The 24615-nt window shown below is 39.6% G+C and overlaps 1 protein-coding gene across 1 annotated transcript; it reads right to left on the bottom strand.

Moving 5' to 3' along the window:
* Window positions 1-11357: 11357 nt before the first annotated feature.
* Window positions 11358-23345, bottom strand: LOC109102789 (free fatty acid receptor 3-like). Its single transcript, XM_042773228.1, has 2 exons — window positions 23211-23345; window positions 11358-12487 (listed from the first exon to the last, which is right to left on the bottom strand). The coding sequence occupies exon 2, from the start codon at window positions 12467-12469 to the stop codon at window positions 11552-11554; it is 918 nt and encodes a 305-aa protein (XP_042629162.1). The 5' UTR covers window positions 12470-12487; window positions 23211-23345; the 3' UTR covers window positions 11358-11551.
* Between the last annotated feature and the right edge of the window lie 1270 nt (window positions 23346-24615).

Below are 24615 nucleotides of genomic sequence, written 5' to 3'. Positions count from 1 at the left end.
ATCCTACTACTTGCCCACTTGATCCGATCCCCACTCACCTCCATCAAGCGATTTCTTCTTCAGTCATACCTTCACTTACTCACATTATCAACTCCTCTCTTCACTCTGGAACATTTCCCTCAGCATTTAAGCAGGCTCGGGTAAGCCCCACTGCTGAAGAAACCATCTCTAAATCCAGCACTTCTAGAAAACTACAGACCGGTATCCCTTCTTCCATTCATTGCTAAGACACTTGAACGAGCTGTGTTCAACCAGCTCTCTATGTTTCTTGTACAGAACAACCTCCTGGACAGCAACCAATCTGGCTTCAAAAGCGGCCTCTCAACTGAGACTGCCCTGCTCTCGTTTACTGAAGCCCTGCAACTGGCAAGAGCAGCTTCAAAATCCTCAGTACTCATTTTGCTGGACCTGTCTGCTGCTTTTGACACAGTTAATCACCAGATTATCCTGTCCACCCTCAGAAAGATGGGCATCTCTGGAACCGCACTCCAGTGGTTTAAGTCCTACCTTTCTGATAGATCCTTCAGGGTGTTCTGGAGGGGTGAAGTTTCTAAGTCACAACAACTTGCTACTGGGGTTCCTCAAGGCTCAGTACTTGGACCACTTCTCTTCTCCATCTACATGACGTCATTAGGATCTGTCATTCAGAAACATGGTTTTTCCTATCACTGCTACGCTGATGACACTCAACTCTACTTCTCATTCCAACCAGATAACCCAACGGTTGTTGCTCGCATTTCAGCCTGTCTGAGTGACATTTCTAGCTGGATGAATGACCATCACCTTCAGCTCAACCTTACTAAGACTGAACTGCTGGTGGTTCCAGCTAACCCATCGTTTCATCACAACTTCTCTATACAGCTGGGTTCGTCAACCATAACTCCTTCCAGGACAGCCAGAAACCTAGGAGTTGTGATGGATCATCAGTTAAGCTTCACAGACCATATTGCTACCATGACCCGGTCCTGCAGATTTGCCTTATACAACATTAGGAAGATTAGACCCTTCCTGTCAGAAGAAGCCACCCAACTTCTTGTCCAAGCTCTTGTTCTCTCTAGGCTGGACTATTGTAATGCTCTCCTGGTGGGCCTTCCTGCATGTACTATCAAGCCTCTGCAACTGATCCAGAATGCAGCAGCGAGGGTTGTCTTCAATGAGTCAAAAACAGCTCACGTTACTCCTCTGCTCATCAGGTTACATTGGCTACCAGTAGCCGCTCGCATCAAATTCAAGGTACTGATGCTTGCCTACAAGACAACCACTGGCACGGCACCAACATACCTAAGCTCATTAGTTCAATCTTATGCACCCTCCAGAAGTTTGCACTCTGCAAGTGAAGGACGCCTTGTGGTGCCATCCCAAAGAGGTTAAAAATCACTCTCACTGACCTTTTCCTGGACTGTGCCCAGCTGGTGGAATGACCTCCCGATCTCAATTCTAACAGCTGAGTCTTTACTCATTTTCAAAAAACATCTAAAGACTCATCTTTTTTGGTGCCAGCACTTAACCAACTAATACTAGTACTTACCTTTTCTTTTCTTGTCTATCATATTCTTAAAAAAAAAAAAAAAAACTTGTCAAAGCACTTGTATACCGTTGTTGTTCTCTTGTTGATCTGATTGCTTCTATTGTTCTCATTTGTAAGTCGCTTTGGATAAAAGCGTCTGCTAAATGATTAAATGTAAATGTAAATGTAAGTGGTCCTGATTGAAATTCAGCATCGCATTAGTTCAGTCAGGCCATGTTAGTCACACTTGCATCAGCCAACAGTCAGTTGTTCCTGACGTGTACCAATTCAGTGTTGACACCGATCACATGTTGCCTATTTAAATTCCCATTCTCCAACCCCAACTCCACCAACTGAACCTGTAATCCGATCTAACTTTGTTCTTTCTTTACAGTCACTCCATTGGAAGCATTCTCTATCACGTTTCGTTTACAACTCATGTAATTGTGAATTGTAATTATGTATGCATATAATGGTTCTGTTCTGTACCCCAGGGGGGTTTGTCTTGCTGCTCTCCCCGCTCTGTCCAAGCATGGCTGCATGGACAGGCATGTGGAATGTTGCCCAGAACATAACCATACTGCCAACACTAACTGTATGCAATATAATTGTCATAAATATACTTGACAGAAGTGGTCCTGATTGAACCAAAGGCCAACTTCACCATCACCTCTCTCTCTATGGTCTTAGCAAGTTGAGCTGCTGTCAAGCCACCACAAAGCTCAAGACGGGGAACAGAATGCTGTCTGCGGGGTGCTATTTTGGATCTGGCTGCTATGAAAGCCAAATAGACTCTACCCTGGGTGTCCTCTGTCCTCATGTAAGACATTGACCCATACGCCTTTTCGGCGGCATCACTAAACATGTGAATCTGCTGAGAGGCAATCTCCTGTTGGGTATGAGCGGGAGTATAAGGTCTGGGCAATGAAATACTCAACAGCAAGGGCAACTCAGATTCCCACTCCATCCATGCCCGTTGCAAGTCTGCAGGTAAGAGGGGGTCGTCCCAATCACGCGGTTTGTCCCACATGCTTTGAACAATCAGCTTGGCGCGAGTTGTGTCTCCCACTGCCAACTGAGCCCGAGGATTGGTTCTGACAGTCCAGACTCATTCTTTGGGAGCCAACCCTCCATGCTATCTGACCTTGCTTCTGGTGGGAGGAGCTGAAGGACTTCCGGCTTATTGCAGGCCCATTGCCTAATCTCAAACCCAACGCCTTGGCTTCATCTGTGGTGGGCACACTCTGGAGACAGTTGTCCACATAAAAGCAGTGTTCCACTGAATGTCTCACTACCTCTTCTGGCCCAGAATGATCTCTCGCATGCATCTGAACTGCGAAAGTGGCACAGCACGGTGAGCAGGTGGTACCGAAGGGTAAGATTTGCCACTTATAAATGCCGGGGCGTTCATCACGTCTCATATCACGCCATATGAACCTAAGAAGTGACCTATCCACTGGTAAGACTCGAACCTGATGGAACTTGGATCAAATGTCACCGCTTACTGCTACTGCGTGTTTCCTGAGGCGCAATAGAACTCCCAGGAGTGAGGGTCCAAGTGTAGGACCGGGAAGGAGTGTGTCATTAAGACTTCTACCTTGGAACTGAAAGGAACAGTTGAAGACCAAACGACTCTTCCCGTTGTGGCTCACAACATGGTAGAGAATGTACCATGACTCATCTGTATTTGAGGCCTCATTGAGGTCAACTTTCCTGACTGCTCCCGCTTCCACTAAATTGTGAATCACTGTACTGTGCTCCTGAGTTTGTAAAGGGTCCAGACCCAAACGTCTCTCAAGACTCCAGAGGTTAGGTAGGATGGCTTCGATAGGCATTCTAAGAGGGGGAGCATTCCGCTTCCGTAAGCGTTGCATATCTGAGAATGTTTCCAACTTGCACTCGTTGAGTCTTGGCTTCCAGCAGCTCCATGGCTTCTCTATCCTGCTTCGATCGCATAGCCAGCTTACTGCTTTGATATGGCAAGATATCCATCTTCCAAAGCTCCTCCACATCCTGCAAAAGCTCGGCAGTCTGGCATGAAACACCAGTAAGAAGACATTGTTGGGTAGGTGACGTCCATTGTGTAAAGTGTGCTGGCCCTTGGAACGTCCATCCCAGCCTCGTGCGAATGGCTGCAGGTCCTCCTGGAGGTGAGGATAGTCTGCTCCAATCAGAATGAGTGGCTTAACTCAATCAAATGACTCAAGGGGGAGATCAGCCAAGTGCTTAAACTTCCTCTTCAAGCTAACCATTGGATAGGAATGGTCTGCAAGACCCAAGTGCTGTGAGGTGAAGGCTTCCCTAATCCGAAAGGTCCTCTTGGGATAAGCAAGGGGCGATATAGTGAAAGAGACAGTGGATCCTCTGAGAGTCTGAACTTCCTGACGGATGGTACGAAGGGTGAGCTCTTCTGGCTTCTTCTGCAAGTCTAAGATGTCAACCGCTTCTGGGAGGAGCATTGTGCGTCTTGGGTCTTGCATCGTCCAAAATCGCATAAGTGTCTAACGTTCTGCCTCCATTGCAAAGTAGCACTCTGACAACTTTCAACAAGACACGAGAAGTAGCTGAGGGCCGATCTACATAAAGAACATCTGTGCTGGTACTCACCAGGCAACTCTCAGATTTCAGCGGCTCGGCTGAAGAGCGTGAGTTGGCATCATGCAAGACTCTCAAGTGTGTCCCATGACACACATCACAAAGCCTCTTAAGATCACATTGCGCCACTGTATGTGCTCTGCCACATCTTCAACATCTCTCATTGACCCTGTGGACTGATTTTGCTGTACTGCTAATTGCGTTCTGGCTGAGGCTGTCAATTCATCCAAACCCTCTCTAGTATCATCATGTGAAACAGAATCATACTGCATACTCTCACTCAGCAACCTGCTCTGTGCTACTCCCTCCACTCTGTGAGGCATAGGGGTATAAGCCTGTCTGGATGTGTCTAGGAAGCTCTCCTCCAAGCTCAGATAGTCATCATCAGGAGGTGGGTAAATATCACTCCACATCACATGAGGCTGTGAGCTGCGACCTTCTCGAGCTGTGGGCAGTGCCACTGAACTCTGTCTCTTGTAAAGCATAGCACTGATCTAATAGTCTTGCAAATAGGAGAGCGGTCTGATTAGACGCTTAGGCCTGGTGGACAGGGCCTCTTATACTCCAGCACTCTGCTGCATGCTCCCAGCACAGCTATGATCCGGCTCGAAGGACCACTCTTTGTATCGAAGAGCTACCTGAATGATTAGGGCTAGTAAGGTATCATAGTGAACCAGGTGTGTCGTTCAGAACACACAGAGGGAAGTATCAGTTTCAACAGCTTTAATAATCATAAAGTAAGATAATCAACAGTAGTGAGGGAAGACAGCCTTCAGTTATTGGTTGGATGTCAGGATACTGAAAGATGAGCTTGGTAACAATGAGAGGTTTGGGTATTGTGATCAGTCAACAGGCTGCTTTATAGTACTCAGATGAGATGAATATTCTTAGCTCTGTTCAGTCTCTGTAATGACAGCAGCCGAACCCATAGAGATGGTGAGGCTGAATCAAGAGCAGGTAGTGGAGACTGCAAGTGGCGATTGCAAGTTACTTCGTAATTTAGTTTATTTTATCATGTCTTCACCACCTGGCTACTGTTGTAAAATGTTGAGGGATTCAAACAAAAAGTAATCAATAAATAGAGCAAAATAAAAAATAAAAAAGACTGCAAGTGATGTCACTAGCAGAAGCGCAAGTGTCTAAGAGTGCAAGTGCAAGTCTGCAGCCAGACCCTTCTCGCTCTCTCGTGAACCCAACAAGGAAGTGACTTAAACTGTAATTCGTCAACTGGCCGCTAGAGGCTGGCTGCAAAAGGGAGTCAGTCCCATAGACTCCCCGTTATAATGCCCAACTTTACAGCAGAAAAAAAAACATGTTTACAGCCTGGTTCAAAAAATGATTTTGGTCTATATAGCTAATTTTGTCCTTCATGACAACTATGAGGGGGATGATTTTTTTTATAACTCATATTTTTAAATTATATTAAACCTTAAAGTTCTGCATAATTAAGGGCATGGCCACTTGAGTGACAGGTGAATTGCCGCTGCTGACACTGCCATCGAACTAGGTGGGCATGGCTTTAGCAACCAGCTCCCGTCTTTTTGCCCATTTTCGATTATCCTGGAGTGACATGCGGTCACGCGCTGCCAAGATGACGCCGGCCCAATCCGCCCACTTTGAGCTTCAAAAGCGCTCTTCAGGAATCTACAGGTGACGTCACAGACACTATGTCAATGTTTTTATACAGTCTATGTTATCAGTATGTCTGTTCATAACTGATAGACGTCGGAAAACCATGCGTTGACAGGTAACGTAACGTTACGACCACTTCGCAAACAATATACATTTTCTTAAAGATTATTACAAAGATTCAGTCATTTTACTGTCATGTTAATGTTACTTAAAACGAATAGATTTTATATATCTTTGTAAGAAGAGTTGCGCATCTCACACACAAGCTGGCGCGTGCACCGAGAGAGAGAGGGAGAGAGAAAAAGAGAGGAGTTGTTAGCATAGCCTACTGTATGTACCCATATGGGGAGGGGGGGCAGTCTGGGGCACTGGTTTAAAAGAGGGTGGCCATTGGGGGGGGAGGGTATAAGGTGGCAAGATGGCAAATAAATAAGTGTAGAAATACGTCTGTTTTCATATGTGCATCAATTGGAGTATAAAACAGTGATATGTGGATGCAGGTGAAAAGTGTTTGGTTATTGGTGAATATTGACCTATTTGTGCATCTTGTTTGCTGAGCCCTGCCTTGATATAATGATTGGCAGGTTGGGGGTGTGATCGGCTTGGAATGCGTTTTCAAATCCACATTGACTAGTATACATTGATCGTGGGGTATTTAATGAAAATGCAACTGAAACGTCTTAAGTTTAAGTGTCACTGCATCTAAGAAAAATAAAAGACATTTAAATCACCATTTTGCTACCCTTTTGCCGTACATTTGGTTCAGAATGCATTTTGAAATTCACACTGCATTTTGCTACAATTATCACGCGGTATCACAATGAAAATGCAATCCCAGGTGTCCTACCCGTAAGTCTAAATGCATTTAGGAAAAAATGGCATTTAAATTATCATTTTGCTACAGTTTTTACTTGGACATGTTAAACATATCTAATTAATTTGCGTAATACAATTTCATTATAATTTTGCAACTTATAAGGCATTAAAATATGTTTTTAATTTACATATTAAAACCAGTTACCTATTATGCTCATGTACCCATTAAGCACACTTCCATTTTTGAGCTCAGATTATAAAAAGACAAAATAATGTATTATTATACTTGATGTCTTAACCAATTGATGTGTTTGTTACTACATACCTCCTGTAATTTCAAATCAATCAGATCATTGCACACTGTCTCCATGTGTTCACACTGTCTGGCGGCCATTTTGAAAGCTGTCTGAAAAATTTTACCATTTGTGCATTTTTTAGATGTTTGAGCCTTTGTTTTGGGTAAGTTTCACTAATTAATGTTGAGACTACTATGAAAATCACACAGCTTCAGTGTGACATTAATAAGAAAAAGTATAATTCCATAGATATAGATATAGTAATAGTTGTTCATAATAAAATATGTATGAATTTAATACATGGCCTAGATTATTTGTTATGCAAAATCTTGTAATTTTAATACATTTTTCATGAAATTTATTAAAAAAATTGTTGCTGCTCTAATTAAGCTCAGTGTGCTCTCTTTAAGCTCTTCCACATTAAACGTCTATATAAATACTTCATAAACAGGCTTTACATATAAATTGATGGTTGTCCTTTAAGTTACGTTAATCGATTTTATATGGATTCTGTCAACTCAAATCTGCAGAATGCCTCTGACCTTTGGCAACTAGCATCAACTTCTCCAGACTGTAAATCGGTGAAAAAAACGGGGCACAAATCCTGTAGTGTATTCCAGGCTTAAAGGGGTTGTGATTGTGAATTATTTTTTTTTTACTTTAGTTAGTGTGTAATGTTGCTTTTTGAGCATAAACAATATCTGCAAAGTTGCAGTGCTGAAAGTTCAATGCAAACAGAAATATCTGTCTTTTAAAATTCTGGCAGTTTAATGCCTACAAAAACGGCTGGTAAGGGACTACAACGAGATTCTTCCCAGCTCCGTTAATTCACAAACCCAGATAAACCCCGCCCCCAGGAAAACACAACAAAGTGGGCTAGGCCATGTTGTGCTGCTTTAGAGAAGAGGAAGAGAAAACTAGGTGTGCATGTAAAAATCTGTTCATATATGAATTGCGATTCTGTCTTCTAACGATTCTAATGTATTCACAAGTTTCAAAACCAATGCTCTGCATCTCTCTATCTCTCTCTCTCTCCCTCTCTCATTCAGATCGTCAGATCAGCTCCAACAAACTGTTCCATTTATACACTTATTTTCACATAGCCATGAGAAGTATTATACATGGACTCGCATATAGTTGCTGTGCTGTATTAAATCTTTAATCAGAATAAAACCGTATATTAAAAGCTAACAAGCTGTAGCATTTAAAAACAACAGCATATCTAAAAGTATGAGACAACAACAAACAAACATACCATTAAGAGCCGTGCTTGCACAGGTCCTGCGTGATCCTCTTCATTAATATTTTCTGTGTCTCAATCAGACTCAAATTGATAAGCAATATAGAGGATGTCATTGTTTACAATACAATTGTAGCACATTCTGAGCTTGAGGGGCGGGATGTTCAGACACGCTCTAGAGGTGGTATAGCGAATCACAATACACTGAGCCAGCTGACCGATATCAGCCCATCGTGTATTTCTGAGGGAGGGGCTTCCTAAAAACAGGAAATATTCGTGTGGTCTGTCAGAGAAGGGACAGATCGGTGTGGAATAAAGGTAAATTGTGTGAAAAATAATGCGTTTTTTAAAAAATTAAGCATGAACACATGTTAGACTGCACCCGATAAACACAATCAAGCCCTGAAAAAAACAGTCAACCACCGCTTTAAGAGACTATAGATAAGTTGACATCCATTTAAAAAGAGTGAAAAAGTGAAAGTGAAAAAAGTACAGGGATAATCTAATTTAATTGAGGAAAGTGTAGTAGTATAAATCGTGCACACGATTTACTAATTCATTCCCTCAGTGTACTAAAACGTGCACACGATTACTATTGCGTTCCCTCGATTTACTATTCCGTTCACTCGATTTATAAATAGTGCGCACGATTGAGCAAATTGAGTGAATGCAATAGTAAATCGAGGGAATGCAATAGTAATTGTGTGCACGTTTTAGTACATTGAGGGAACAAATTAGTAAATCGTGCACAAAATGTATTTATTTTTTCTTTCATGTCATGTGCGGGGCTCCGTAAAATACTCGGAATTCATGCTCTGCATTTAACCCATCCAAAGTGCACACACACAGCAGTGAACATACACACGCCATGAACACACACCCGGAGCAGTGGGCAGCCATTTATGCTGCGGTGCCCAGGGAGCAGTTGGGGGTTCGGTGCCTTGCTCAAGGGCACTTCAGCCATGGGTATTGAGGGTGGAAGAGAGCTCTGTTCATTCAATCCCTCCCATTAAAAATCACCAAAAAACCTCAAACATCCATTAAAAATCACCAATACACCAGCTGATTCACAGACATTGAGCAGAAATAAATAATTTTCAATTGTTCAAATACTTGCCACTGAACCTGCAAAGTTTGCATTATAAAAGAGTGTGACTATTTTAAATAATAGTTCACCCCAAAATCATTTATTTACTCTGTCATTCCAAACTTGCAGGCTGTTTCTTTATTTATTATTTGCATGTCACTGATTTAAGGTTTGTATAAAAAGAAACATAAAATGAAGGTGCACATGATAAAAATATTTAAAGGGGTCATCGGATGCTACATTCACTTTTACAAGTTGCTTGAACTGAAATGTGTGTTGGCAGAGTGTGTACTCTAGCACCCTATGACGATACAAATCCACCCATTTTTTTTTTTTTTTTTTTTTTTTATCTCCTGAAATTATTTCCCCTTTCTCAAATCAAGCCGATCTCAGATGCCTGTCTTTGTGACATCAAACAGACAGTCCCCTCCCATGATAGTTTGATTGACAGTAATGTTTCAGCACAGACTGGACTGGTGTCTTAACTTAGACCATCTCGCGATGCCAGACATTCAGACTGACGGCTGAAGGTCTGGAATCCATGGCAGCTTTCATTGACCGACATGTCAAACAACCAATCACAGTTCGTTTTGTTCATCGTCACGTTTTAGGGCGTTGAAATGTCGCCACAACAACAGACCGTTGTGTAAAACTCTCGGATGTATTTTAAAGAAGTGCCGCAAACTATAAATTTTTCACATACTTTTGAAAATCCAGTGTTTAGTTGATTCTGAAAAGCGCTCAGTCTCAGTTGTTAACATGACGGCTTTCTTCTTCCATGAGGGGGTTTGGCATCATGGAATCTTTGTTTCCAGGTGGAACGTTAAAGAACGTGACACACATGTCTCCCGGAAATCCTGTATCATTCAACCAATCAGATGATGAATTCGAAACTGCTGAAGTGTTTCCCAGAAACAGCAGTCCTTACATCATACTTAACAAGAGGATTCTACCCAAGCTGTCAAACTGACGTCATCAGAGCAAGAACACCATTCCAGAGCAGAAGCAAAATTTTCAGTTTTGGATTAAAGATAACAATGTCAGACAATTTTATTTAATTTTTTTCTGGTGTTAATTAAACTTCCAAGGTTTAATTATTCACCACAAGACTAGTAATGTGCACTAAAAAAAGTAAGTAGGGTCATTTTTGATTTCATGACGATTGACGAATCATTTTCAATACCATTGGCAAAGCTTCCACATACTGTATACTGCCATATAGATATTTTAATATCTCATTTTTTTTTTTTTTTTTTTTTTTGTTCATGCATTTTTTTTCAAGGCAATCATTATTTCAAGCTTTAAGTGGTTTAATCCAAGTCTTCTAAAAAGACATGTTCGCTTTATATGATGAACAGATTTTAATGTAGTCTTTTTATCAACATACATATAAACAATGATCAATTACCATTACAAAAAATCTCAGTCTTAAAAACATTTGCTCATTCTGTGTGTTTGTCTTTAAAATAATTTTAAGTTGAATTTACAAAAAGGGACAAGTACACAGTCAGTAATAAAATTATAAAACAAATGACCTCAATGCAGTTGAGATACTCGAAATATGACAATACAGAATTGTCATAGGCAGAGTTTTAAGTATAATACATGTTGATGGTTTAGATAAATAGAACATCAGATGGCTTTGACCTGTAATGTCTGTATAATGTAGTGATGCAGTTAGACAAACTAGGATATTTATATGTACAAATCATACAAATATCCCATTCCGAAAACATGTTAATTTAGAAATAAACAAACAAAAAATAAAAAAGTTTAAGATTAATAATAATTTAGTAAAACTCTCAACATTTTGGCTATAAATGTGACATTTCTATTACATTTTCAGGCTTGAAAATTATTATTTTAAAATTCCCTGATATTTCTAGGTTTTCCATGATGGTGGAAACTCAGTTAATAAAAATAAATTCCAAAACCACCACGGGAAATGGCTGAATATTCAAAATATTTTAATGAAACTTTCTTGAGCAGCAAATCAGAATGATTTCTGAAGGATCACGTGATACTGAAGACTGGAGTAATGATGCTGAAAATTCAACTTTGCATCACAGGAATAAATTACATTTCAAAATATATTTAAATAGAGAACGGTTGTTTTAAATTGTAATAATATTTCAGATATTTACAGTATGTTTGATCAAACAAATGCAGCCTTGCTGAGCACAGGAGACTTTCTTAAATTTTCTTTAAAAAAAATTTTCTTAATAACCCCAAACTTTAGTACTACTTTGAAAAATAACTATGCTAAATGTATCAATCCTTAAATAAATAATGAATATTTAAAGTTATTCAATTAATACATAGATTTCCAATTTACATGAAGCCATGACATAACTGATGTTCAAATGCAAAAAAAAGGTTCATTTTGCCACAATCACAAGTTCAGTCTCACTCTTTTTAGTCTTCTTATGTGTAAAACACCACTTCTTGAGTAAAGAAACAGTTTTGCTTTCACGGAAAGTTGAGGACGAGAAGTAAAACACGAACGGATCCAGACAGGTGTTGAGGGTGCTGGGCAGGAGCGTGTAGTACCTCCACAGTGGGCTGTCGTTGCTGCTGAAACCCACCAGATGAGACAAGTTGTAGGGTAAAAAACAGAGTAAAAAGATGGTAAGCGTGCACAACGCCATGCCAATGGCCCTTTGCTTTTTCTCTTTAGTTATACGAGGCCTGGTATACAGGATGTAGATGCAGTTGATATAGCAGAAGATACAAATTAAGAGTGGCAGCATGTATAGAACCACAAAAAATTCAAATCGAACTGGTAACAAGATCTTCTTTTGCTGCTCTGTGAATTGTACATAGCAGACATTTTTGGGAAGGGTGGCATTTGGATCTGGCATGTGGACAGTGATGAATACGATGCTGCAATGGGCAGCACTGACCAGCCAGATGATGATGCTTCCTGCTGCAGCGTAAAGCGGCTTACGCAATAGTCTGTATTTGATTGGAAACACCAGCCCTAAGTAGCGGTCAATGGCTATAGGCATGTGCAACAGGGAGCTGGTGTAAATGGTGGTGAAAAAGAAATAAGAGGCAATGGAGCACAGGGTCTGGGATAAGTGCCATTCCATGCCAGCGGCAGCTTCGTACATCTTGAAGGGCAGAAAGAGCAGGAAGACCAAGTCAGAAGCCATCAGGTTGAAAAGAAGGATGTCATTCGGACTGGGTTTGTTACCCAGTTTCTTAAAGAAGGTGCAAATAGCCAGTAGATTTGCAGGAAGGCCAATCAGAAACGTCAGGATGTAGACGGCTAAAATCACCCAGTGGTTTACCATATTGCCTGTGAATGGAATCTGAAAAACATCAAAATGAGACTGACATTTATCCAACAATATGATTCCCACTCTTATAGGTAATTTGATAATAGATTTAGCCAACACTAATGAACAGCTACAATGGTTTACAAATATATTTGGAAATGTAAGTCACACTTAAAAGGTCTGAAACCATGACTTTCATGCATTTTTAAGTTTAGTTAAGGAGTTGTGGTAAAGATAAGGAGTTGGGGTTTTAATGATTGTTTAATGATAATAATAATAATTGAAATTCTACACAACGCCACTGTTTGTTAGGGTTCCATCCCTGGTTTATATATATATATATATATATATATATATATATATATATATATATATATATATATATATATACATACATATATATACAACCCAAAACATCAGCAAAATAGTCTCAATCGTTTGAGCTCTGTTTGTGCTGGTTTGTGCTGTAAAAATTTTAGTTTGTGCCACTTTGTTTTTTTAGATATTAAAATAATATTTATAGGTCATTCTGAGGTCACTCAGCCCCCCACATACTCCTAATTCACCCCAAATAGACTCGTTTGTTTGTGCTTCGTTTGTGCTGGTTTGTGCCAGTAATATTTTCGTTTTTAAAATATTACACATTGAATTATAGGTAATGATGTGGTTTGCTGTTTGACTTTTAACTTATTACTTCAACTGTATTTTTTAAAAAAACAGCACAAACCAGCACAAACAAATGAAACTATTGAGGATGAGTGACCTCAGAATGATCACTACACAAGCCTATCTTAAAAACCGAAGCAGCACAGACGAAAATATTTACGGCACAAACCAGCCCAAATGAAGCAAAAATAGAGAAGATTGTTGGGTGAATTTGGAGTAGGGCCTATGTGGGGGCTAAGTGACGTCATTGCCTATAATTCAGTGTCTAATATTTTAAAAACCGAAGTAGCACAAATAAAACTTTTACCTGCACAAACCAGCACAAACAATTGAACCTGTTTTGGGTGAATTTGGAGTATGTGGGGGCTGAGTGACATCATCGACCATAATTCAATGTCTAGTATTTTAAAAACCAAAACAGCACAAGCAAAAATATTACTGGCACAATCCAGTACAAACAAAGCACAAACAAAGGAGTCTATTTGGGGTAAATTTGGAGTATGTGGGGTGACAAACTCCACGGAGGTAAAGAAGAGTACGCTTGCGAGATGAAGTCTACTATCCATCTAGAGAGTCTTTACTTCGTGACCGGAAACCCTTTGGTGTGGTTACTGAGGTTGACAAAGAGTTGTTCTGACTGCCTATGGTGTGGAATGCTCAATGTAGATTCTCAGAGCTCTGACGGGGCAGAACAGGGATAACTCTCTTTCCTCTTCAGAAGGAGGAAGTGCAGGGAGCATAATGACCTGTGCTCTGAACGGAGTGGAGAGCACCTTAGGTATGTAACCGTACAGATGCAGATCCAAGGGGCCAATACCAATAGCTGAGTTAGCTCAGATAGCCACAGCTGGTTCACCCAAAGTGGGGCCATCAGGAGAACCTTGTGTTTTGTTCCCTTACTCGCCTGATTACCTGTGGGATCAGGGCGATCGGGGAAAAGCATAAAGAAGGAGGATGGGCCAATCATGGACCAATGCATCCCTGGTCTTTGAGAAATAAATTGGGCAGTGAGAGTTGTCTTCTGAGGTTAAGAGGTCAACCTCAGCCTCGCCGAAGATCTCCCAGATCCTCTGAACCATCTGCGGATGGAGTGGACTCCCCTGAGGGGACCTTGCTCCTTGGTAACATGTCCGGTCCTAGGTTCAATTTGCCCGGTATATGCACTGCTCTCAGCGAGCGCAGGTTGAGTTAAGCCCATTCCAGGAGGCGCTCTAATAGAGTGAAGAGACGCTTCGAGGAGAGGCCTCCCTTGCGATTTATGTAGGACACCACAGACATGTTGTCTGATCAGATTAGCAGATGGTGCCCCTTTAGGACTGGCAGGAAGAACTGACAGGCTCGACATACTGCTAGCATTTCCAGGCAGTTGATGTGGATGCCTTTTTCCGCCTTCGACCAGTGGCTGAAAGTCGGTATGCCCTGGCACAGCGCCCCCCAACCTGAGTTGGAGGCATCTGTCGTGACAACTGTCCTTCTGCAAACCATGACCATGGACATGCCCTGTTCCATCCAGCAGGAGTTCTACCAGGGGGGCAAGGATGTTACACAGGCCTGATTCACCCTGATCTGCGTCCGTGACGCCAAACATGGGATGGAACCCATGGTTTCTGGGGTGAGAGCGAGGCACGCGGGATCTGGGCCGACGTGAGCTTGCTCACAGCCGGTCAATCGAGTCCTCTGCCCCACTGTTTTTTCCTCATAGGTCCCTGGGTGGAAGAAAACAGGAGGGCGTGAGGAGCGGAGCTGCTCTCTGAAAAGAAAGTGATCCGTGAGCGGAGAGAGGCGAGACTAAAGTTCTCGCAGTGAGAACAATCAGTTCCCGTGAGCGCACCTTCCACATGGGATTACCCCAAGCAGGAAATGCAGTCCGTTTGGCCGTCATCGGCGTGCAGGGGAGAACCGCACGAACTGCAGTAATGGCATGGCATTTGCAACAATGCCAAGCTCTTTTAGTATCCACTGCCGAGCCATTGGTTCATTTTTAATACACTGCACGAACCAATGGCCGTGCAGCTTCACTGCGATTGAAAAAAGGCTTCAGTTCAGGAGAAAAAAGGCTTTTTCCCATAGCGTCTTAGCAGACGCAGTACGAGTATAGTATCGAAAGGGAAAGTTCGTGTGCTTCCCGGGGTCTTCTAAGATTTAGTCTGATTTGGTTGATTTCCCTGTTTTATTCCTGTAGATGTTGCCTGAGAATAGTCATATTGAGCACAGTTCATTGAATAGGATGTTTAAGAGATTCTTATGTAGCACTGTAAGGATACCTGACTGGTGTATATAAGCAGACACAGCTAAAGTTTAACTAAAATGCAAAACTGGAAGTGTGTATAATATCTGAACTCGTAGGAGTGCAAACTACATGCAAACCTCACGGTTACCGCAGTAAAGATAGTTTGCGGTTTGATATTCAGATTTCTTTTGGCTATAAATAGGCAGTGTGCTGTCATAGGCCTATTCGCACGGGATTAGTACCTGGTGACCTACAGTCATTTGTAATAAATGCGGAGGTTGCCTGTGATCTTAATCCCGTGCGAATCGGCCATGTCTGTAATGTGTAAAGTAAAAATTCCCCCGCAAATGACCTACCATTTTTCACCGAACACGGAGGTCCTGTGATAATATTAGACCGTGTGAATCAGCATCTCTGTGATTTGGCCAGCATTTGGCGGGTCGTATAGCATTTTGTGAGTTTTTTTTTTGTTTGTTTGTTTGTTTCCTGCATGCCTTTTTATCCATCTTTCACGAAAAATGGAGCTGCGTTGGATTGTTTGATAGTATTTTGGGTGCTGTCATATCGCTACACAATTTGCAGAAAGCAAAGCTGAAAAGGTTTGATCAAGCATAAAGGTTGAGATATATTTTAACCTGGTGAAATGTAAATGGCACAGGGCACGAAACTATATTAGTTTCTTTCTTTTTTTATGCATATAACCGGACCATAGAACGGCGCTGCGTTCAGTCCAGACAAAAACGTTTTTTAAACGGAAACAGTGGTGCGTTGAACACCCTGTTCTGATGATGCAAGAGTTGCAACTATGGCAGCTGAGAAGGCCATTCTTTGTGTTCTTTTTGAAGAATTTTCGGAGCCTGATATGATTGATATAAATATGTGTTTAATACTGCAAAATAGGCTCGATGTTACAGTCACTGCACTTGCCATCCAGAAAAGAGAACATCCCAATCGAGTGAAGGGATTTGTGGAAACTGTGGGTCTTAATTATTGTGATCCAACATTTGCCTCACAAACATTTCAGGTGAAGAATAAACCACTTCTTACCTCCGAGACTGTGTTATGATCTATATGACCTTATTATTTTTATTGTGAGTATTAGGCTTACCATTTTTGCTAATCACTGTTGTTGTGCTATGTTACTGTAATATTTACCATTATATAATCAGAGGAGTATATAAAAGTTTATGAAAGTGTCACTCCACAAATACAATAGCAAAATATATAAATATGTATAGTATTTTTTATGCTATATTAATCAGTGTCCAGCACACCTTCCTAAGGAAAGGATATGGACCAGAAGACATTGCAATTACTAAATGACATTTAGACAGACTTAAAGAACTTCCAGATCTGTAATTGTGCTCTTATTATTTTAGTTATTTTGCCTTTAATTTAAATAAACATGCAAACAATATACAAACCCGATTTCAAAAAAGTTGGGACACTGTACAAATTGTGAATAAAAATAGAATGCAATGTGGAAGTTTCAAAATTCAATATTTTATTCAGAATACAACATAGATGACATATAAAAGGTTTAAACTGAGAAAATGTATCATTTTGTGGGAAAAAAAAAAAAGTTGATTTTAAATTTCATGGCATCAACACATCTCAAAAAAATTGGGACAAGGCCATGTTTACCACTGTGTGGCATCCCCTCTTTTTATAAGTCTGCAAACGTCTGGGGACTGAGGTGACAAGTTGCTCAAGTTTAGGAATAGGAATGTTGTACATTCTTGTGTAATACAGTCTTCTAGTTGCTCAACTGTCTTAAGTCTTCTTTGTCGCATCTTCCTCTTTATGATGCGCCAAATGTTTTCTATGGGTGAAAGATCTGGACTGCAGGGTGGCCATTTCAGTACCTGGATCCTTTTTCTATGCAGCCATGATGTTGTAATTAATGCAGTATGTGGTGTGGCATTGGAAAATGCATGTTGGAAAATGCAAGGTTGGAAAATGCAAGGTCTTCCCTGGAAGAGATGACGTCTGGATGGGAGCATATGTTGTTCTAGAACTTGGATATACCTTTCACCATTGATGGTACCTTTCCAGATGTGTAAGCTGCCCATGCCACATGCACTCATGCAACCCCATACCATCAGAGATGCAGGCTTCTGAACTGAGCGCTGATAACAACTTTTGTTGTCCTTGTCCTCTTTAGTCCGGATGACATGGCATCCCAGTTTTCCAAAAAGAACTTCAAATTTTGATTCGTCTGACCACAGAACAGTTTTCCACTTTGCCACAGTCCATTTTAAATAAGCCTTGGCCCAGAGAAAACGCCTGCGCTTCTGGATCATGTTTATGGCTTTATGGCTTCTTTTTTGACCTATAGAGTTGTAGCCGGCAACGGCGAATGGCATGGTGGATTGTGTTCACCGACAATGTTTTCTGGAAGTATTCCTGAGCCCATGTTATGATTTCCATTACAGTAGCATTCCTGTATGTGATGCAGTGCCGTCTAAGGGCCCAAAGATCACGGCATCCAGTATGGTTTTCCGGCCTCGACCCTTACGCACAGAGATTGTTCCAGATTCTCTGAATCTTTGGATGATATTATGCACTGTAGATGATGATAACTTCAAACTCTTTGCAATTTTTCTCTGAGAAACTCCTTTCTGATATTGCCCCACTATTTTTCGCCACAGCATTGGGGGAATTTGTGATCCTCTGCCCATCTTGACTTCTGAGAGACACTGCCACTCTGAGAGGCTCTTTTTATACCCAATCATGTTGTCAGTTGACCTAATAAGTTGCAAATTGGTCCTCCATCTGTTCCTTATATGTACATTTAACGTTTCCGGCCTCTTATTGCTACCTGTCCCAACTTTTTTGGAATGTGTAGCTCTCATGAAATCCAAAATGAGCCAATATTTGGCATGACATTTCAAAATGTGTCATTTTCAACATTTGATATGTTATCTATATTCTATTGTGAATAAAATATAAGTTTATGAGATTTGTAAATTATTCCATTCCTTTTTTACTCACAGTTTGTACAGTGTCCCAACTTTTTTGGAATCGGGTTTGTAACTACAAATGTGTTTACAGCAATTGTATCATTAAATAATTAATAAATATTTTTTCTGTTTTGGAAATGTGCTTGTCTCTACTATCCCTTTCAACATTAAGTGTTATTTTAATAAAACGGAATAGAGACTATGTGTTATCTCAAAATAGATAAATAAAATGGTGTCTTCATTTTAAATGTAGGGGCGGTTCTAGGGTTTCATCCTCAGGGGGGCTTAGCCCTCAGAGAGACCATTAGATACAAAGATACAAATTTCCTAAATAAACAGTATTTACAGTGCTTATGAAAACTGTATTATGAAATAAACATACACAATTACCTATTAAAGTTACATAAGTTATATTTAGTTAAGAGCAGTGAGTGCTTTTCTGCTTTTGCTTTGTTTTATTAACAATATTAGCATAATCAACATTTTCTTAACTTTTAAGATGTAACCGACTGTGTTTACTTGGATACTTGTAAAGACAGTTATTGTGACATAATATTGTGTGTAGGCTATTTTAATAGTGTGTGTACACAGTAACGATATCACAGCGCATGAATACCACATTGAGATCTCACTCGTGCCATCTTGCCCTTATTAAAAGCGAGAATGATAAACTTTCATGAGGAAGCAGCACTGGTCTGATCGTTAAGCTGAAGCCCACCTAAACTATACAGTATCTCACAGAAGTGAGTACACCCCTCACATTTTTGTAAATATTTTATTATACCTTTTCATGTGACAACACTGAAGAAACGACACTTTGCTACAATGTAAAGTAGTGAGTGTACAGCTTGTATTACAGTGTACACTCAGTGTACATTGATATCAACAATGACATTTTTACTAGTAAAAATGTGAATTCTTGATATCAAGAATTCATTGTCACTAGTTGAAATGTTAATTCTTGATATCAGCAATTTAATTGTCACTAGTGACAATGTTCATTTCTGATATCTGAAAATGTATTTCTGATATCAACAATTGGGAGGGTAATTTCTGATATCTAAAATGGCTTTCTTACTAGTAACTATCACATTCATGATATCAGAAATGAACATTGTCACTAGTGACAATTAAATTGTTGATATAAAGAATTAAATTGTTGATATCAAGAATAGACGTCTGTACTAGTAACCATGTGATTACTGATATCAAAAATAAAGGTTTTGTATTTCTGATATGTGAAATTGGAATTTCAACTAGTAAGAAAGTAATTCTTGATATCAACAATTGAATTTGAATGGCATCCTATGGTGACATTTAACTAGTGAAAATACAATTACAGATATCAAGAATTATATTTTTTACTAGTTTAAATGTAATTCCTAATATCAAGAATGAGCATTTTAACTAGTGAAAATGTAATTGTTGATATCAAGAATTAACATTGGTGGAAATGTAATTGCTGATATCAAAAGAAGCAATTGTTACTAGTAGAAATCTAATTCCTGATATCAAGAATAAACATTTTAACTAGTGAAAATTTAATTGTTGATATTAAGAATTCATATCCTGAGAATGAAAAAAAGTCAAAACGGCTTGCCATATGAACACCGTTTCCAGGAAACCTGTCGTAGCAAAACGGTGCACACCGGTTTGAGCTTGAATTTGCCCCGAGACTCTCGAAGCCTTGACATCCGGGTATCACACAGCTCACACAAGGTCCCCAGATAATACTAATCCAGTGCTAATAGGGCTATAGACATGCAAATTATTACACCGCAGTAAAGATAGTTTGCTGTTAGATATTTAGATTTATTTTGGATATAAAGACGCAGTGCGCTGTCAGAGACATGCAAATAATCCGAAAGTCAGACATGCAAATAATACGAAAGTCAGTCTCCATGACTTGTGAGTTCAGGTGATGCTGCCCTCCTGGCCGAAATAGTTTTTTTTTTTCGTAGCGACTCTCAATCTTATAATGCCTATAGCTCCAAAAGTTGGACACATAGAGGAATGAAGCCGGTGTCATCTTCACCAGCTTGATCTGTTAATTTTTTTCACAGCAAATCTCTTGTCTGTAAACCCCTTGGTAAATCCGCTAAGTGAAAGATAGGTGTTCTTCATGTTTTACGTCTTTGCCAATAAACACGCAGACTGCTGGAAAACAAAATCATTGCTTTAGGTCAAGCTCGATTTGTGATTTTGTGCACCCACTGGCAGACGAGCCACGATCACTTTTTTATATGTTCTACATTTCATAATTATATAACATATATTCGACATTAAAAATACATAAAGGAAAAAAATCCGGCAAACATATCTAATGCAGAAAAGCCTCCTCTTTTTCCAAACTGCGTAGATGACCACTGTCTTTCTTTTACTATCTCTTCTCTTCTGATAGTTTTCAGTCAAATCGTTGTGCTACTGAAGATCGGAGCCAGATTCACTTCATAACTGAGAAACTTTCTGATGTTGCTGAACCATGTAGTGCAGCTTGAGTGCAAACTTTGTCCTTCCGTAGGCCTTAACCGATCGCACATTTCACAAGATCCACTTCAGCTGTCACAAGCCGAGGGTGAATCATAGCTTGCGTACATGCTTAAAGGGGTAGTTCACCCAAAAATTAAAATTCTGTCATCATTTACTCATCCTCATGTCGTTCCAAACCTGTATGAGTTGCTTTCTTATGTTGCACATAAAATAAGATATTTTGAAGATTGCTGGTAATCAAACAGCTGGTGGTTGCCATTGACTTCCATAGTAGCCTACTTCTTTTTATTAGTATGGAAGTCAGTGGCAACCTACTGAGCCCCTCTGGTCCCACTTTGTCAAAAAAAAAAAAATTATAACTATCTTGTGGCCTCAAGATACTAACTCGTGGCTCAAGATGAGTAACTCGTGGCCTCAAGATACTAACTCGTGGCTCAAGATAGTAACTCGTGGCCTCAAGATACTAACTCGTGGCTCAAGATAGTAACTCGTGGCTCAAGATAGTAACTCGTGGCCTCAAGATAAGTAACTCGTGGCCTCAAGATAGTCAAGTGTCTGACACATGGACCCTTTGTTATTAAACTGGACCCTGTACTGTAGTGCAATGTAATACTTCACATTCTGTGCAATATTCTCTGTTTTAATATTCAGTGTAATATAGTTTGCTGCAATTCTGCTTCTATTTATTTGCTAGTACTGTTCATCACAATCAATTCAATTCTGTTAATACAGTAATGTAAATCTTGTGGGCTGCATATCCATAGTCCTTTATAATTCTTCTTCATATTTTATAGCATATATTTATACTTTTTACATGTATATAGGCTACTTGTTTATTTACCAACTTCTATTATTATTTATATTCCTTTAAATGTCTTGATGTGCACATCAGTTGTGACACAAGAATTGTCCCCCGGGTTATCAATATCAATAAAGATTAATAAAGTATTTCTGATTCTGATTTTAAGTTAGCCTATAGTAGTGTGCAGACTGGTTCATTAATTATTGAAGTGTTTCACATTTTGGAAAAGCATGTCCGTGTAGTCTACGATAAACGTCAGCAGAGGCTTAGGTCACGGCACTTCCGTCTGGCTGTATGCATTTATGTGTATTTCCCGGTATTTCCCAGCCAGTACTTGTGACGTCACGTGCAAAGTATGAATTAATAGGATCTTGCCAGGACGTTGCCAGTTTTAATATACAAAAGTTGGTGTTTTGAGGTGTAAACAATCGTTGTTGTTGTGCGATTGGATGGATGGACACTTGGATGCATTTTGTCAGCGTTTGTTGCCCGCCAGGTATCCATGGTAGTCAAGTGACTGCAAAGTATGAATTGTGTGTTTACGTTAATCACAACAACAAAGTTGTCAGGCGTCTATGTTATCTGAGGAGATTTACGTTACAAAGATTAACCGAGTGTTGTATTATGTATCATTGCAATTACTTGGTTTTGTTTAACTCAGAAACATATGCTATAAAATATGAAGAAGAATTATAAAGGACTATGGATATGCAGCCTACAAGATTAACATTACTGTATTAACAGAATTGAATTGATTGTGATGAACAGTACTAGTAAATAAATAGAAGCAGAACTGCAGCAAAACTATATTACACTGAATATTAAAACAGAGAATATTGCACAGAATGTGAAGTATTACACTGCACTACAGTACAGGGTCCAGTTTAATAACAAAGGGTCCATGTGTCAGACACTTCACTATCTTGAGGCCACGAGTTAGTATCTTGAGCCACTAGTTAGTATCTTGAGGTCACGAGATAGTTATAATTTTTTATTTTTTTTTTTTTTTTTGACAAAGTGGGACCAGAGGGGCTCCGTAGCAACCACCAACTGTTTGATAACAAATCAAAATAGTGATGTAAAAGAATCAGAGATAGGTTAACTGACCAACACAGCACAATCAGAATTAAGGGCTCAGGAAAGGGTTAACTGACAAAAAATATAGGCTACTGTAAATCTTTCGCAAATCAGAATATTGAAGCCAAGTACTCAAGGAAAGGTACAACCAAAAAAAACGTAAAACATGAAGAACGCCTCTCTTTCACTTTCTTTACTATAGCGGACTTACCAAGGGGTTTACAGACAAGAGCTTTGCTGTGAAAAAAAATCACAGATCAAGCTGGTGAAGATGACAACTGAAAGTTAAAGTGTCCAACTTTTGGAGCTATAGGCATTATACAAATAAGAATCGCTCTGAAAAAAAAAAACGATTTCGGCTCGAAGGACATGCAGCGTCACCTGACTTTATAAATCATGTAAAATGATTGTCGGTATTATTTGCATGGCTATGACAGCGCACTGTGTATTTATAGCCAAAAGAAATCTGAATATCAAACCGCAAACTATCTTTACTGCGGTTAAAAACCATAGTGATTTTGGTCTTACCGTTCCGATAACAGAAACACAGTTCCCCTGACGAAGGTTTTAGATGTATCAGCATGAAGGATCATAGAAAGTGTGTCCAGTCCAAGTTTATTTATGTTTAATACCTCTCATCATTGACGTATACACATCCGTTTATGATTTGTGATTAAAAAAAGGAGGATGATCTCATTCTGAACTTTTGACTTCTTGAATCTAAATGACGTCTATCAGGAGGAAAAGGGTGTCCAATGCAACCTATTATTTATTTATTTATTTTTCAGCGAAATTATTTTTTAGGTCAAAAAAAAAAAAAAAAAAAAACAACAATAGAAAAAGGACTTCAAGGGTCAGACATAATATAATATTTCTACATTTAAAAAGTGCATGTTGAGGAACGTATTTTATTAAAGATATTTATTTGTGTGCTACGTATCTTTGTTAAAACACTTAGAAATCCATATTGCGGGCTTTATTTTGATTAAATATTATAGATGTCAATAAAGAAGACTACGCAGTGTCTCGGAGAAGAGAGGTTGATAAGCAGTTAGCAGTGAGTTTAGAGGTAAGTTTGACACCAAGTCGAAAAAGTCCATAAGCAGACAGTTAACCCTGCAACAACCACATCGTTACGTTATTTACATCCGCAATACTTTGTCGTCTCATCGATTTTTTCTATGATCGTCAGGTCAGATAAGGGTCTAACGTTAGTCTAGCTCTTTGTGTGTGTTTAAACTACTGCTGTCACAATATTGGCATGCATCCACTTTCCCAGCATCTATGACTATCCAGTTTTGAAAAATGGTCGACATGCCAAATTAAACTAGGATATCTAAGCGGTGTCAGAAGCTGGTGATGCACAAGCACTGCACGTTTGACTCACATGGACACCTGTTATCAACAACGTGACCGTTTTCTCTCTGGTTGACCACGCATTTTGCAGTTAGCCCTACATGACTGAAATTGTACTCAATCACAAGTAAAAGTAGCCCACTACTTTCAAACCCTACTCAGAATAGGCTACTAGTCCAGACATTTGAAGCTGATGTCAGCACATCACATGCTTAGTAATTGCTTAGATTCCAGTTAAAAATTTCATTGGGTTTGCTGGTAGATGAACTAACAGAAAGCATTGCCAGCACAGCATCTGATGCATGATTAACCACATTTTTCTTAGTAGCTTATGCAATATGAAATGTATTTCTGTACAATTACTTCAGCTTACTGAAGTGAGTGCATTTTTGTTAAAAACAAAAATTCCACTACATTCCACATCTGAACACCACCAAAGTCTTCAACCAGCAGAAATTTGGCAGACTTGGTACAAGACTGTCGGTTTATTGAAGACTGGTATTTCATACAATGTATCAGTGCCATGACCAAACTTGCAAAAATCATGATCAACTAGAGAGAGCATAAACAGTAACAT

This window comes from Cyprinus carpio, chromosome A16, assembly GCF_018340385.1.
Source record: "Cyprinus carpio isolate SPL01 chromosome A16, ASM1834038v1, whole genome shotgun sequence".
In the NCBI taxonomy this organism is placed as follows: Eukaryota; Metazoa; Chordata; class Actinopteri; order Cypriniformes; family Cyprinidae; genus Cyprinus; species Cyprinus carpio.
The sequence above is the reverse complement of the archived record's forward strand: the minus strand, read 5'-3'. Positions and strand labels throughout refer to the sequence as shown.